Source organism: Thunnus maccoyii, chromosome 9 (assembly GCF_910596095.1).
Source record: "Thunnus maccoyii chromosome 9, fThuMac1.1, whole genome shotgun sequence".
NCBI lineage: Eukaryota > Metazoa > Chordata > Actinopteri > Scombriformes > Scombridae > Thunnus > Thunnus maccoyii.
The window spans coordinates 18923337-18938483 of NC_056541.1; the positions used below are offsets into that span (position 1 = coordinate 18923337).

Consider the following 15147-nt stretch of genomic DNA (forward strand, 5'->3'; position numbering starts at 1 on the left):
TCTGCGCGACTCACTTTTTCAGAATTAGCTAGCTAACGTCAGCTAGCTTAACCCAGCCTACCTCCCAGTTCATACCACAGGCACCACTCATTTGGGGACTATTTCTGCTCGTATGCGGCATCATACTGTTAGACTAGTAAGGGCTGAGCATGCAGAGCCTCTTTCCGTTTGCTAATGGGGATAGGCCAAGAATAGGCAATGTAAACGGAACGAGGACTAGTTAGCACAACAACAACAACACAAACAGCAAGGGGCAGAACAGCTGAGCTGCGTAGGTCGGTCTGTATATGTTTCTGGTTCATGTACAGCTGGTATTTAGAGATGAGCTGTGAGTAATGGCTCATTTTATCCGTAATGTTACACATTAAAATGTAACGGCAGCGTTGTAGTTAACGTCAGTTTAGATACGCAGCCTGCAGGCCGCGTCTCAACAGATTTCTAACTTATTTGCTAACACGACATACGTCATGTAGCTACAGAAAATACCTTCATCAGTTCATCTGATTGGTAGCAGTACTGATCTACCAGATCAGATCAGTTTCTGGATATCTACCCGTGTGTCTCTTCAAATCATTTCACTGGACCACCGTGTATCACTCAGCCCCCACAAGCAGTGAACTGGGGTTTCTGCCAGCCATGTATTCATTTTCAGGCCCCACAAGCCTTCCTGAATTTGATCTCGGACCTCCAAGTACACCTGGTCACCTACAGAGAGCAACACGCTCTAACAGGTGAGCTGCTGGTTCATTTTGGGGTCTCAACTGCACTGCATCTGTCTGCAACACTTGACGTATCTTCTGTTTTTGACACATCTCTCTGTCTCACAACAGCTGGGAGACACGATGCCAAAGGAAGCACAGGAGGAGAGTTGATGATGAGTATGTGAGAGATGGGAAGGCTTACTGAACATTTAATATTTCTTGTTATAGTTACTTAGGAATCTAACAATAGATGTTTGTTTTGTTTTTTGTTTCAGAGGATGCCTTGCCAAAAGGAGGAGGTTGATGGTGGAGGCAGAAGTGGACATTTCACAAAGCCCCAGCACTAGCACATGTCAGGACTGGCCTCCAAAAGCTGCCAACAGCTGTCCTCCTCTGTCTGCACAACAAGCCAGCCCGACACTTCCACAGCCCTGCCCAGCACCTCAGAACTTGACTTTGCTGCAGCCTTCCTCTGCCCTGTCCCGAACTGAGACAGAGAGCTCCTGCATGGAGATAGAGGCAGCTCAGAGGAAACTTCAGGAGATCGAAAACAGGTGTGCAACAATATGCTTTCAAGCTATAGTAAAATTAAGTAGCATAGAGTTTCTCTGTATCTTCATGCATTATACAAAATGCACTAAAAGTAGGGGATTATTAAGAAACAGTCAACTTATTTGATTGATTGTCAGAATTAGACTACAAACTGACACCACACGACCTCAAACCCTACGCCATCTTGAAAAGAAAATGTATATACAGTGTGTGTCCCAGCAATAGACTAGACTTTTTACAGATTCTCTGTTGGTACTGCCACAAAACAGGTCTGTTGATAGAGTACACATGTAGCATCATAGAAGTCACCACAGTCACTCCTCCTAGAGTGTCAGACACAAATATTCAGCATCTGCTCATGTTAGTGATGTATTCACATGGACATAAAAACATGGAAAACACTTCAAAGATAGAGTTGTTGCGTCCTGACCGCACAAACCGATTCAAAGATTTTTATGCCCCTTTTCAAGTTATTTGCTTGTGTTCTTTCCCCATTTACAGCAGCCAGAATGGGGTTTTTTTAACTCTCAGTGGTAGTGAGGGGGGGTTTGGACATTGTCAACGCATACTTTACCCACTATTCCTTCAAGTGAATGCTGTAATATTGATGTATCATAGAATAATGCTGGAGGATGACGATGAGGATGAAGATCTCGATGTAGAGCCAGCCCCAAGACGGCCGGTGCTGGTGATCTCAGACAGTTTAAAGGAGGGTCTACAGCGCGGCATCAGTGACATCCTCCCCCACACAGTAGCCCAATCTGTGTATGTTCTGCTCTTCTTGTTTATCCGAATGCTGAATGAATTTTAAGACTTGATGTCTAACATGATGACACTAGAACAACATTTGTTGAACATGAAGCCCATTCAAACTCATGAAGAAGGTAATTGCAAAATCTTTGATTATCCAGACCAGTGCGCTTATTCGTAAATTGGATTCTCTCTGGAGTTCAGACACTTTGATGAAGTGCATCAGGATTTGTTAAAACAAAACAACAGTCATGGTAAAAAAAAAAAAGGCACTACAGTGACTGGTGATTGCTGGATTTTAAGAAAAATACTTACCTTATGGTTTACTCCAGTAGTCCTGTGATAATGAGTGCATTCTGTAGTACCTGGAAAAAAAGCTACAGTGAAAATAAATCAATATATTGTCCTAAAATAGTAACGTAACACATATATTGTAAGACAGAGGGATCACAAAACTTCCAAAGTTTTCACATATTTATAAGACAGGTAGGTACACAGATGTCAGTAAACTGTAAATCTTAAATAATTGCGATATACTCATGGGTAAATACATAATCTGTTCAGTGATGGTAGGTGCTGTTATACTATTACAGCGCAGCATCAGCGACATGCTCCATCACATAGTAGCCCAATCTGTATGTTTTCTTCTTTGTGTTATCAGAATGTTGAATGAATTTTGAAAGACCTCATGTCTAACGTGAATCATGTTCCACGGACAAGAATTTCTCCCTGGAAAAATTCTCCCTGGAAAAGCAGCTGTAAAAGACACATTTTCTTCCTTGCTGATTATTTTTGCCTCTCATCTTTCTCCTTCATACATTTAGGAGCCATTCCTGCATGGAGTTGGTGTTGTGGCGGCCACCGGATGATCCCTTCTGTCAGAGACTAAAGGGCTCATTACAGAAACAGCGTAAACAACAGACAGTATCTCGGCAACCCCCGACGCCGTGTCCATCTCCGACCCCTCACAGTACCCTCAGTCCCTCCAGTCCACCTGTAGACACACACTCTCCTCTGTACAGTTTTCCTGCGACCCACAGCTCTGGAGAGGAAGACATGGAAATGTAATAGTATATGCCAAAGCAGAAGACTGGACATGTAGTCACATTAAAGACTATAAAGGACTCAGAACCACTTTAAGTTGGTCAGTTTGGCAAGGTGTGTTGGCTTTACATGAGTATTGTGCTGTTCTGGACAGTTTGTACAACACATCGTCTGCTTTACAATCACTTACTTTTGATTTTCTGACTATAATCCCAGGCAACTACAAGTAAGATGTTCATTCAGTTAAATCTCCAAGGCGACAGTCACAATCTCAAGACCCTGAAAGGTTTTATAGGCTGCCTTACATAACCTGTTTCATATAACTTATAGGAATGACCTTTGCCCTTAGTAATAATAATTTGTATATAATTTTGCCAAAGCCTGGCCAACAACACACTGATTTACTGTAAATATAACCTGTTCTTTGTTTGACATCAGTGTGTCATTGAATTTTGTATTTTTATGTTCAGTTTTGGGCCTAGTTAACAGAACACTAAATTGTTCCTGTGTGTTCACATTTGCTCACAGCATGACTTTCTGCTCGCAGTTGTACTTGTTGTGGTAGAAAGATTATCTTCCTATAGTGCTTAGCAAGTACACCATCTGTGAGCTTTGAGAGAAGTCATGGAAATGCACCTTTTATGATTTGATTGTATTTTCATATATATATATATATTACTGGAATTGCAACCAGCCATTGAGTGTTATTACTTTATATTTGTTATCAAATAAAATTTTACATTGTCAATGTAAAAAATTCTACATGGCATAGCTGGTTTTCATTGGATGAAATGTATTAGGACAAGTAAGGGTCCTAGAATTGACCCCTGTGGAACGCCACTAATGTGATAGACCATTCACTTATCTCATACATACATGCTGTACAAACATTGAAAAAAATCTCTAAAGTCTCTAAATTGTCACACAATAGTCAAAGATTTTACAGTGTCCAATGACATTTTGATTTTATTCAGGCCAGGTCAGATCATCAAGGGCCAGCTCTGCATCAGATAGTTTCCTGAACCAAGACCGATGTTTATAAAGAAGGTTATACTCATAGGGCTGCAACTAAGTTATTTACATTACAGTATCATTTATCAGCCAATAACTTTTTTGATTAAAATGTCCCAACCCAATTTTCCAGAGTCTTAAGTGAGGTCCTCAAATGTCCTGTTTTGTTCAACCAACAGTTCAAACCCCAAAGATATTCAGTTTACAATGATATAAAAACAGATAAAAGTAGCAAATCTTCACACTTCAATTATCAAAATATTTGCTGATTAAATTTCTAGCCATCAACTGATTGGTTAATTGACTAGTCATTGCAGCTCTATATATTTATTAAATGCAGACAATATTCTTGTTAAATAAATATGTGTTCCTCCATGGCTTATACCACAGGAAGAACTGAAACAGGGCCTCTTCCTCTTTTATCTAGCCTGCTTAAATACCTCGTGAACAGCAGCATGGCTGATAAATTATAAATGAAATATTTTAGATTACACCATTTCACAAAGTTAATAGTTTATATGAAAGTTTCATGCTAATGACATAATTGTCTTGAACTTGCCAGGTAATGAACTTTTTTTATTGTACAATTTAACATCATGTTACATTTATGATGGAAACGTCAGCTTTGTGAGGTTACCTGACATTTCACATGATCTTTAATCTTCAGAGAAATGTCAGTTCATCACTCATTCACAGTTCACAGTAACCTTAAGCCATAAAATTTGACTTAAACACAGAGGAATGTGAACTCAATGACCAAATATATGGTTGTGTCATTTGTCACCGTGACCTGCTTGTTAATCTCTTATCTTAAGTGCACGTAACAGTAAATGACTCATCTCTGTGGTGAAGCACATGCTTGAAATGCTTGAGACTCAGATTTAACATCATATCACTGGTGTATTTGCACACACACACAGTAAGGTCTCATGTCCTTATCTTGGAACTGTCTTGATGGATGAGTAACTCTGATTTCCAGCACTGTCTTGACATTGATTGATCTGTAAAAGAGAAACCAATATTAGCTGCTACTATAAAGACAAGAGCAAAAATAATATTTGAATGGAAATGATAATACTACACACACAGCAGTATGTTCCTTGTTTTTACAGATTTATTTAGTTTTATGCGCCAATCCATTCATTACATATGTCTTGGGAGCCTCAGTCCATTTTCTTGAAAAATCGATTTGTGCTTTTGGTTTTGTTTTATGGGGTGTCTTGTGCAATTTTCCCCTTCAGCATTATAACTTGAGTAATATAAATATTAAAAGTACAAACATTTGCAGTACGCTCATTATGTATCACCACTTAAATGCAGTTGGCAGTTACAATGAAAGATGGACGACTCAATTTAACAGTAACCCACTATTAGAAGAAAGCACTCACTGTCATAAGATAGGATCCTGACAAATCTGAAGGGCCTGTATTTAGAGGTGATGGGCTGCAGGTGTAGGTCTGGTTTTCTACTCGGAGTTGCTTGACTCTGCTCTGGAGGTAGCGCAGAAGTTTTAATGAAGCCACATCTGAGGGGCTGTGAGAGGCCGCAGGGTCCACAGCATAAAACAACGGAGAGCAAACTGAATTCTGAGCTTCCTGATGGGGGCAAGACACAAGGAGAGATAGATGGATTTGTCAAGAAATTGTATATTTTTGTTGTGGTTGCCAATACATACAATATATAAGTATTTTCAGGTTACATATCTATAAGAGCATGATGTTTATGCTCATACATTTACCTTTGCACTAAGCTTCATCTCTACTTCAGACCTCTCAGACTTTTCATGCCTCTCCTCTTGTGTCTTTGATGTCTTTCTGGAAAACAAACAAACCCTAGATTTGAAATGTTGCTGCAGCAGGTGTGATTAACATTACTGCATGAAGGAGGAATGGGTTCATATTTATAGTTAATGTTACATCTATGGTCTAAACAGCATATCACAGTGAGTCGAGGTGAGATCATGCTTTTGTCAGGACAGACAGCTGGTTAGTATGTCATCTATTCTTCACAGACAGAAACCAGTTACCTGCACCTTAACAACTTTGTCTTGCACCTGTAGGGTGGCAAAAATGAGAGCAGAACTTAAATATAGGAAGCAAAATTTCCATTGTGTGGATCAGTAAGATTCTGGGCCTTAAGGAAGAGAAAAGCAAGTTGAATTTTCATTTCTAAACAGAATGAGAAATCCCTTCTCCACACTTAGAAAGAACAAAATGAACTTAGTTTGGAAGATGCAGTTTTCATGTTTGGCAGGTTACCTTTCCAGTTCAGCCGTCAACTCTTCTTCAAACTTGCATGCCAGACGAGCTACAGTCTTTTCCTTCCACTGGCCCATGCTCCTCTGAACCTGCCTGAGCTCCAGGTCTTTGGCCTTCAGCTGCTTGCGAAGAGATGCTGCCGCACCTCCCCCCTCACCTCCTCCATCACACATATGAGCCCAGTTAAGACTGCTCAACTCCTCAATGTGCTCCTGAACAAATGTGATAGGGCATAACAATCATGTTATACTGTGATTTAAGGTTTTTTTGTTTATTTGCACAAACATGAGCTGTACAAAGTATGTAAGTTCATACCTGAATGAGACGTTCCTTCAGAGAATCCAATGCTTGGTCTCTCTCCACCCTCAACTGTTTCCTCTGAATGCTCAATTCTCTCTCCTGAAAAAACAAACACACAAATATGAACTTTAAGATGTGTATAAATGTGTACATTTAATGAGCTGTATTTGCATGCACCAGGCACTACGCTGTGTGTATAGTGCACCAAACTATACCTTGTCTTTTCTCAGCAGCTCAGTTGTTTGCCTCTGAGACTCAAGTTTCTGATATAGATGGCTTATCAAGTGCTTTAACTGGTCTCTTAGTGTTCTCAAGTTTGCAAGACCTTCAGCTACAGTGGGACTGCAGAATAAAAAGGCATCAAAATTAGAAGCTAATTGATAAGTTAATACACACCGTAGTATCTATAAAGTATTCTGATGCAGATACAGTATGTTTGTAATACAGAGCAGGAGGGTATACCTGGCAGGAAGTTGCACAGTACTTCGTTTGGCTCCCCTCTGCTCCACTAAAAGGTGTAGATGCTCGCACTCTACGCCCAGCTCCTGGGCCCAGTGCCTGAGCTGCTGTTCTTGCTTGGCTGTGGTTTGGTTATGGCTGCTCTCCTTCTCTTCCAGCATCACTTGGAGCCTGTCGGCCTCTTTCTCTGCCAGCTGCACAGCCTGCTCAAGCTGCAGCACAGTCCTCTGACTCTCCTATTACCACAGACCACAACAAATTAGCTTTTCCACAACACCATATCCCTTTATGTGCCTGCAAATGTTTTCTTGCACCTGTGCCATGTGTCTCTGCAATCTCCGCAGCTCTGCCTGGTGCTCCTCTTTCAGTGATTTGCAAATCACAGTGAGCAAAGACTCCTGCTCTCTCTGCTGCACACAGCTTTCACTCTCCAACTCCTGCACTCTCTTACGGATGAAAAGAAAATCATGCAAGAACAGACAATGTAAATGTATTGTTTTATTTAAGGTGGTAATGTTACATGTCATGGTTGAGAGTCATCTTACTCTTTGCAGCTCCATCACTTTATGTTGAAGAGCCAGTGCTTTACTCTTCTCTTGCTGCATCTCACTCCTCGTGTGTTCCAGGCTCTTTCTGTTCTGCTCCTCCAGTATCCCACAGTGTTTCTGCACAGCTTCCACTTTCTCTGCCTCCCATTTCCCCCTCTCCTCCTCTATGGCTTTGTGCACCTGAATAAAAACTATACTGTGCATATCATGAAAGCATAAAGACGAGGTTTGCACAGGTCAGGCGGAGGATTTTCACAGTACCTTTTCTAATGCTTCTACATGCAGCTTCCTTTCACGCTGCTTTGCCTCCTCCTCCTGCTGCTCCAGAGACTTCCTCAGCATCTTTCCTTCTTCTTCTTTTAGCTGCCAGAATTGGAGAGCACATATTTAAAAGTAACTTCCATTTACTGCTGTTACTTACTACTGTACTGTATATATAGTGCATAGTGAAATAAGTGAAAATAACAGTGGAAAGTCAGGCTTTCATACCCACCAGTGGAACCCATACTTAACTTATAATATATGCATTCATGGCAGTGCAAGGTACTTTGGATAAAACAGTTCACTAAATGGTTTACAATGAGATATTAGCAGTGGATGTCATTGTCTTAGGAAACACGCTGACCTGAAGGGAACTTTGTGTGGACTCAATATGTTGTGTGAGAGACTGGGCTTGTTCTTTCAAAGCAGCTTTCTCCTCTTCTGCCTGCGTATTAACCTGAAGACACAGCAGCCACGAGGATTGCTACGTCATTATTTACAACATGATGATGTCATTTGAAGAATCAGTATTTTAGACGCATTTGTCACCTTTTGGATTTGTTGCTCGTGAGCCAAAGCCAAATCCTTCTGCTGCTTCAGTGCTGCCTGCTGGAATACAAAAAAATCCCAAATTACTTAATGTTACTTGAGAAAAACTATAACTTATAGAGTTACAAACCTCCATGCTTACAATCATTTTATGGGCCTGCTCTCGAGCTTCTTTCAGTGCATTGTAGTGCTGGGATTTCAAGTGTTGTAGCTCCCCCTTCAGTTCATCTCTTTCTGCTTGTAAGAGCCCACGTTGCTCCTGCAAATCTAGCAGCTGCAGCTCCTTCTGGGCCACCATCTTCTCCAGTGTTCCCACTCTGATCTTGCATTCTCCCAGTTCACCCTGCAGCTCACATGCTTGACACTCCAGAGCCTAAGAGAAGAAGAGACGGCAAAAATAGTTTGGATACTTAATACACTACAGTAGATGATGAGGTGCCATTGGCTTGACAGATTTTTTTTTTTTAATATTAGACATTAGAATGATGACAGAAGGTGTCACCTCAGTCTGCTCTTCATTCTGCTTCTGTTTCTCCTCCAGACAAGTACACCTGTTCCTCAGTGAGCTCTCTGCCTCTGTGACCCTCTGGAGTTCCTCAAGAGTCTCCTCCAACTTCTGCTCCAAGATCATACATGAAAATGTACACAGAAATATTTATTAGTATATTAATTCACGCAAAACAATTGCAGTTATCTTACAGTAAATTGCAGAGAACTACTCACAATACCCTACAATTTGACTACTTTTGTTCCTTTATCCAAAAAGTCACTATATCAAAACAAAAATGATGATCTGTCTAGAAAAAATATTGGATGTTTTGTTATTTTTGGATGGTTCTACATATGAAGAAGTGATAATACTGTACTTCTTGCATGGACTCTAGCTTCTCTCTTGAGCGTCGCTGCTCAGAAAAGAGTTCTGTTTTGGCACTATCCAACTGTCTTTCCATCTCCTCCCTCTCCAGCACAGACATAACAACATTGGTCTGTTTGTGAAACAAACAAAAAAAAAAACTAGTGTATTAAGAGTGCAACCAAGAATTGAAAGACATTGTCTGTCGGTTTTCATTACCTTCTCCATGCAGGCTCTGTCCTTCAGAGTCTTTCTATGTTGACTCAGAGTTGTGAGTTCTTCTTCTATGCTTCTAACCTCGAGGAGACAGGACTCTCTCTGCCTCTGCAGTCTCTGCAGCTGGCAACTAACACATTACTCTTTAGGGTTATGATGGTGCAATGTCATGTTACCACATCAATGGCTATGGATCTGTACATTATAATCAGTAGCAGTTTGGTTTTATACCTTATAGAGTCCCTCTCTGCCTTGCTCTCTTTCAGAACGGATACCAAAGTCCTCTTCTCCCTCTCCATCTGTGCTGTCTCTGCAGCCAGACGCTCTAACTCCTGCAAGGCATGCTGAATCAAAAACCATAAACTGTGAGTATTAGGAAGACGTCTTTACAGTTTTCTGATAAATTACTGAAGACAGACAAAGACAAAGGGACACTTTACCCTTCTTCTCTGTTGAAGTTCAGACAGGGAGAGTTCAACATCTGTTAACTGAGTCTTCTTCAACCGTAACGTCTCCTCCTCTTTCTCACATCTCTAAACCAGATACACAAACAAGGTAAGTGATGTCCTATATACATGTACACAGGAGAATTTTTTTTTCTTAAAGCATTTCTGAAATGATACTAAATAATAAACTAAAATACACCTGGAGGCTTGTTCTCACCTGCCTGAGGGAAGAGAGATACTCTTTCATCTTCTCCCAATTTGACCGCATCTTCTCTGATGTCCTCTCAGGCCTGCACCTCCTGCTCCAGTGGTTTATTTCCTCATCTGTGTCCTTGTCAGCATCACTCAAAGAACAAACAAGTCTGGGATACAAAAAATGTATACATATGAAATATATTCAAAAAAGCATTTTAAAAAACAAATAAAATGAGACAAAAGCTTTCAAATGCTCCTCTGTTTGGTTTACCTGTAAGTTTCTCTTCTACTACGCTGTGCTTTACGGACAGGAGCACCTCTGTTTTGGACATTTCCAGATGGGAATCTCTGGACTTTGTGAACAAAGAAAGGCAAATTCTGTAACATTTAAAGATTAAATTGTTCTTATATTTCTGTGGACAATACAGATCTTGCTTTACCTGGTGTAGCTTGAGGTTCACTTTCTTCCTGTGTGGGTGTGTCATTGTCACTCTGGTTGGTGCAGAAGTCATCCATGTCCCTGACAGACTCAATGAGAGAGTGAGAGAGCCATCCTGGGGGTTCATATCACCAAACAATTTCTTAAAATTTGTCATTTGTTATTGCTTAAAGGTAAAGTGACTACCATCCAAGATGGTGTCGTAGAATACGCTGTCAACTGTTTAAATAATGATTGATATTGTTATTTTATATTGACATATTACCTCATTTTAAAATCAAACTTGCTTTCCTCCCCATTTTCTGCAGTGTCTTACCTGGCCGCCTGTGGATGTGCTGCCTGACCTGCTCTGTGCAGACTGAGTCAAGGTCGCTGTCAATGGACACGGTGTCAAAACTCCACACAGGTACTCCTATGAAAGAAACAAGCTGCCTACAATTATTGTTTACAGGGAATGAATTTCCAGGTGGATTAGTTAGACTGCGCTTGCAGATGCAGTGTGATCTGTGTTTGGTACCTGCCAAGCACCTGGCCTTAGGAGAACAGATGTTGTTGTGCTGCAGGTTTTCCTGTTCTGTTGCAACTTCTGTACTGTAAGAGACTGAAAGAGGAGTCAGACTATCAAAGGTGTATCAGGGCTTTAAAATAAACAAGAATCAAAATCTTGAGACAAGCTATGAGGCCCTAAAGGCTGTACAATACAAATGTGCTGAACAGAACAGATAATATACTGATGACTGTACTGTTCCTGTTTGTCCTCTGGGTGGCACTTCAGGAAAGCTCATGGGGTAATTCAAGTCAAACGTATTTAGGATCATAAAAATACTCACATCCAAAACGAAAAGGTTTCATCCTCTGGTGGTAATGGTAGTGCTCAGTAAATTTCTAGGCAATGTGCTCATTAGATATAGGAAAAGGAAAGGTATTAGTGTAAGATTTAATCCTCAGGGAACTATCAATATCCACAGCAAAGGTTATGGAAACCCAGCAATTAATTTTTGATTTATTCAATGTCATGGGGAAATTTCAACATGATGATGGTTTCAGAAGAGGGTTGAGGGAGTCATCAAAATCATTAAGAATAATCCTTATGGGATCATGAATATTCCTACTAAATTTCATGGCAACCTGGCAAATGGATTATATCCTCCTCTGGAGCAGGATATGAAGTGTTGGACACACAGATGGGAAGACAGATGGATATTTTTTCTCTTAACACCAGAGCATGATTGGATTGACAGCTCTTTGTTGTCTCCCAGAGGTTTATCAAGAGATTTAGGGTTGTACTCACTGCTGTTATCACCATCAAGATTCTGCAACGCTTTGTATCTCCCTCCAGCTCCTTCTTCTTCACTAACATGTGACATCTTCGACCCAGAGCTGTCAGAAAGACATCTTTCCTGTTCTTTTCTTTGACCTGGCTTGTATAATTGGCAATAGTGAGCAGTCTCTGTGTCTTTACTGCTTTTCCCAGTTGTTGCTGTTCCTTTTCTGTTGACATTAAGAACAATCTGTGCCTTTTGTTCACTCTGGAGAGTGTCACTGTCAGATATCTCTGTCCACTGAGCCTCTTCTTCTTTGTCTGGTTGTTGCATGCTCCCCTCTGGCAGTGGCAATTCAACCATCTCCTCTCTGAAGCATCTCACAAAGTCCTCAGTGCAGATACTCTCTGAAGGAGGATGGGTTTCTCCTGCCATCCTTCCCTCCTCCTTACAGGTGTCTCCAAGCAGCCTCTCTAGCCTCCAGATGACCTGCTCCCTGTGAGACTCTATTTCCACTTTGTCTCTTGTCCCTCTGTCTAACTTCTGTTTACTTCTCTCATGTGTGACAGAAGCCTCCTGAGAGCCTGTGCTCCTCTCTGGAGTGGAGGTAGAGCAGAGAGATAGGGTGAAGAGGTGAGAGACATTGCAGCTACAACTATCCTCCAGGATGTGAGCAGAATGATAATCATGGTTCTGGTGATTTTCTTATGATTAAGGTCAGAGTACAACTTTAGTTACTATGCAAATCTGTCCAGTTTTACAAATTTGTAAACAATTGTTCCCCAATTGAGGCACCTGGCTTACTCTAATATAAAGTAGTTTACTGGAGCATGTACACATCCCACCCATTTCAATTTTCAATTTGATCATCTGCAGTTGCAGAGTATTAAGGTGCATATAAACAGTTTCACTTGAATACGATGTAAGTGGGGTACAGACAACTGAGGGGTAATTACAAGAAGACAGAAATGTCTCTTTAATTGGTAAATTACCACTTTAACCTTGTTGGTCAGCATCAAACAGGTGTTTATTGACAGTAACAGCCTATCAAAAGACAGAGGTAGATATAAACTATGGGAAAAGAATCAGAGATCACAGTTTTTCCTGTAAGATACCTATATTAAAATATTACCTGATGTTTGGTCCATTGTCTGAGTGTGTAACAAATCAAGACAAGACATGGGAGTATCATTTGTTTGAGTTGTGCTTCCAAAGCCTGTGTCTTTGCTCAGAGATTGACTCCCCCTAAAAAGTGCTAAACAGATGTCAAAAACACAGATTATCACCTGAAAAATGATATGGAAATCTGGCTTAAGGCATGTTGATATAACACAAATTACCTGCATCATTGCAATCATGCTCTCTGGAGATTGGCTGGCGTTTCTGGGGCTGCACCTGCATACATTGATTCAATTATACTTATTTAATGGGTCAAAATTTGATTTCTATATCTATCTACAGTTTGTGATTAGATAGAGAGGAAAATCACAGACCTGCAGCTGCCCAAGCTGAGCATCAATAGCATCTAGCAGGAGGTCACAGTGGTCTAGTTTGGGAGGCAGATGATCCAGTCCAATCACACTGCTGTTGTCATTAAGGTCTATGAAGGCAGAAAGAAGGAATGTGAAGAGTATGACGCTAACTCCCAAGAAAGTGGGATATACATGATATAGATATACTGTTTTTATAATCTCACACCAGTGTTGAGAAGTTCACCTGTGTCCTCATCATCCCTCTCTGCTTTGTCATGGCTTCTGTCAGCCATGTCGTACTGGTAAAGACAAATATTCAGACATTCAGCAGTGCCATATAGACACAACATTCCCAGTTTCTACCCGTGGTTGAGGCTGACTGGGTGATAATGAGGAGTGGGGGGGAGGGGGGTTATGTTGCTCAGTTGTCCTGGAAACCAAGACAATTTAGCTTGTTAGCAGGGCAAACTGACTTCCTTTCACTAAGGAGACTATAAATTCCTGTGCTGTCTGTCTGTCTGTCTCTCTCACTATCCTAAAATGAACCCAAGAGGAGCACAAATTAGTCCACTGACACTGAAATGCAGCATATTTCCTCTCAAATAGCCACGACGGAAAGGCTTGAAAGCTAATGATAGTGTAACAGAGTATTTTCAAGAGGAAATTTTTATTCTAGGCTACCCCAAAGCACTAACAGTTAAACTTTACCATTAGTGCTTTTTGTATTAGATTTTAAAACTGCACAGAACACCATTGACCTGGATGAAAACACATTCATCTGAATCACAATCCGTCCGATCTCCCTAATGATTTGGACTAATTTTAGCTACATTTAGCGCTAATCTCCCTAATGATTTAAGCTAATTTTAGCTACATTTAACGCTAGCAACCGGGTTAAACAAAGACAAAACAGTGTAACATTTTAAATGTATAAATTATTCAACCTATACTAGTTACTTCAAACATCCAAAACTTAAACTTACTTTAAGTAGACAAACGCGGAGACTTCAAATCGATGCTGAACTTGAATCTTCAGTGCCGACAGCTGCTGCACTGAGTCCTGATTGACAGGAGCGTCGGCGGGTTGCCCTGGAAACGGTCAAACAGCTCGAGACCACAGACTGTATATAAGGACCCCCATAGGACGGTGAGAGCCAGAGGTGGGCGCGCTGTGGCGTGTGCAGCGGGAATAATGAAAAGAGTCTGAATAGTTGGATTTTTTTCACATTTTATTAATGCATATAGCTGTGACGTTACTATATTTTCTTCTCCTGGTTTGAAACGTATTAAACAGAAAGCTTTTTTTTATTTGTAAGATGTATTGGGATGTTGTGATGCCAGGAGAGGTGATATGCAGACAATGTTGCAGGTGATTTGACTGACAAATTGTCACCTCAGGATTTTTATATGGTTTGTGTCAAACTAAAGACTCATAGGGGCCAAGTGAATATGCAGATATATATAGATATAAAACAGTCCTCACCCTTTTGTCCTGAGTGAGTCTCTTCTTCTACTTTCATTTATTTTGAAGTTTTGCTCCTCTAATTTTTCACTCTTCAGTCTGTTCAGGGTTTTTACTGTTATTTGCTTGTTACTTGTTATTAAAGTTACTAATTCAACATTTTCATACTAAAACTAGCCTACAATCTCAAATATGCCAGATATACCCATCTCATTTTCCAGCTGCCATCGTGAGAAAATAAAAACAGACAGATATCCAGTGTCAACAATAACAACTTTATTATCTTCTTTTTTCAATATTGTGTCTTTGTTGTTTAAAGACAATGTTATACGAGTATAAATTAAGGGAGAAAATACACAATTTAAAAAA

The 15147-nt window shown here is 40.4% G+C and overlaps 2 protein-coding genes across 6 annotated transcripts; one reads left to right on the forward strand and one right to left on the reverse strand.

Annotated features, from left to right (window-relative positions):
- The first annotated feature begins 8 nt into the window (after nucleotides 1-8).
- On the forward strand, nucleotides 9-3814 carry ccdc117 (coiled-coil domain containing 117). The gene is made up of 5 exons (XM_042421445.1): nucleotides 9-731; nucleotides 831-878; nucleotides 977-1255; nucleotides 1872-2018; nucleotides 2828-3814. The coding sequence occupies exons 1-5, from the start codon at nucleotides 637-639 to the stop codon at nucleotides 3069-3071; spliced, it is 813 nt and encodes a 270-aa protein (XP_042277379.1). The 5' UTR covers nucleotides 9-636; the 3' UTR covers nucleotides 3072-3814.
- Nucleotides 3815-4613: 799 nt separating this feature from the next.
- On the reverse strand, nucleotides 4614-14422 carry si:ch211-102c2.8 (trichohyalin). 5 transcript variants are annotated; one of them, XM_042421447.1, is made up of 30 exons: nucleotides 14300-14422; nucleotides 13543-13615; nucleotides 13338-13444; nucleotides 13185-13239; nucleotides 12977-13099; nucleotides 11874-12440; nucleotides 11100-11183; nucleotides 10899-10994; nucleotides 10584-10697; nucleotides 10415-10496; nucleotides 10166-10310; nucleotides 9943-10035; nucleotides 9734-9834; nucleotides 9506-9632; nucleotides 9300-9419; nucleotides 8936-9049; nucleotides 8576-8806; nucleotides 8434-8493; nucleotides 8249-8341; nucleotides 7885-7986; nucleotides 7621-7803; nucleotides 7390-7521; nucleotides 7079-7311; nucleotides 6832-6958; nucleotides 6632-6715; nucleotides 6317-6528; nucleotides 6085-6111; nucleotides 5797-5872; nucleotides 5447-5653; nucleotides 4614-5059 (listed from the first exon to the last, which is right to left on the reverse strand). In XM_042421447.1, exons 2-30 carry the CDS (start codon nucleotides 13607-13609, stop codon nucleotides 4994-4996), a joined length of 3828 nt encoding a protein of 1275 aa, XP_042277381.1. In that variant the 5' UTR covers nucleotides 13610-13615; nucleotides 14300-14422; the 3' UTR covers nucleotides 4614-4993. The 5 variants fall into 5 exon arrangements, with proteins under 5 accessions (XP_042277381.1, XP_042277382.1, XP_042277380.1 ...); XM_042421448.1 differs by having other exon boundaries at nucleotides 9734-9846; nucleotides 13561-13615; nucleotides 14300-14421; XM_042421446.1 differs by having other exon boundaries at nucleotides 9734-9846; nucleotides 14300-14421.
- Between the last annotated feature and the right edge of the window lie 725 nt (nucleotides 14423-15147).

Bases quoted from the DNA above. Each gene is read 5' to 3' on its own strand.
- ccdc117 (XM_042421445.1), top strand. From the start codon at position 637: ATGTATTCATTTTCAGGCCCCACAAGCCTTCCTGAATTTGATCTCGGA. The intron at 732-830 runs GTGAGCTGCTGG...GTCTCACAACAG, and splicing joins AGAGCAACACGCTCTAACAG to CTGGGAGACACGATGCCAAA. The intron at 879-976 runs GTATGTGAGAGA...TTTTTGTTTCAG, and splicing joins AGGAGGAGAGTTGATGATGA to AGGATGCCTTGCCAAAAGGA.
- si:ch211-102c2.8 (XM_042421446.1), bottom strand. From the start codon at position 13,609: ATGGCTGACAGAAGCCATGACAAAGCAGAGAGGGATGATGAGGACACA. The intron at 8,342-8,433 runs GTGACAAATGCG...CTGTGTCTTCAG, and splicing joins ACGAGCAACAAATCCAAAAG to GTTAATACGCAGGCAGAAGA. The intron at 7,804-7,884 runs GTACTGTGAAAA...GTTTTTATTCAG, and splicing joins ATGTAGAAGCATTAGAAAAG to GTGCACAAAGCCATAGAGGA.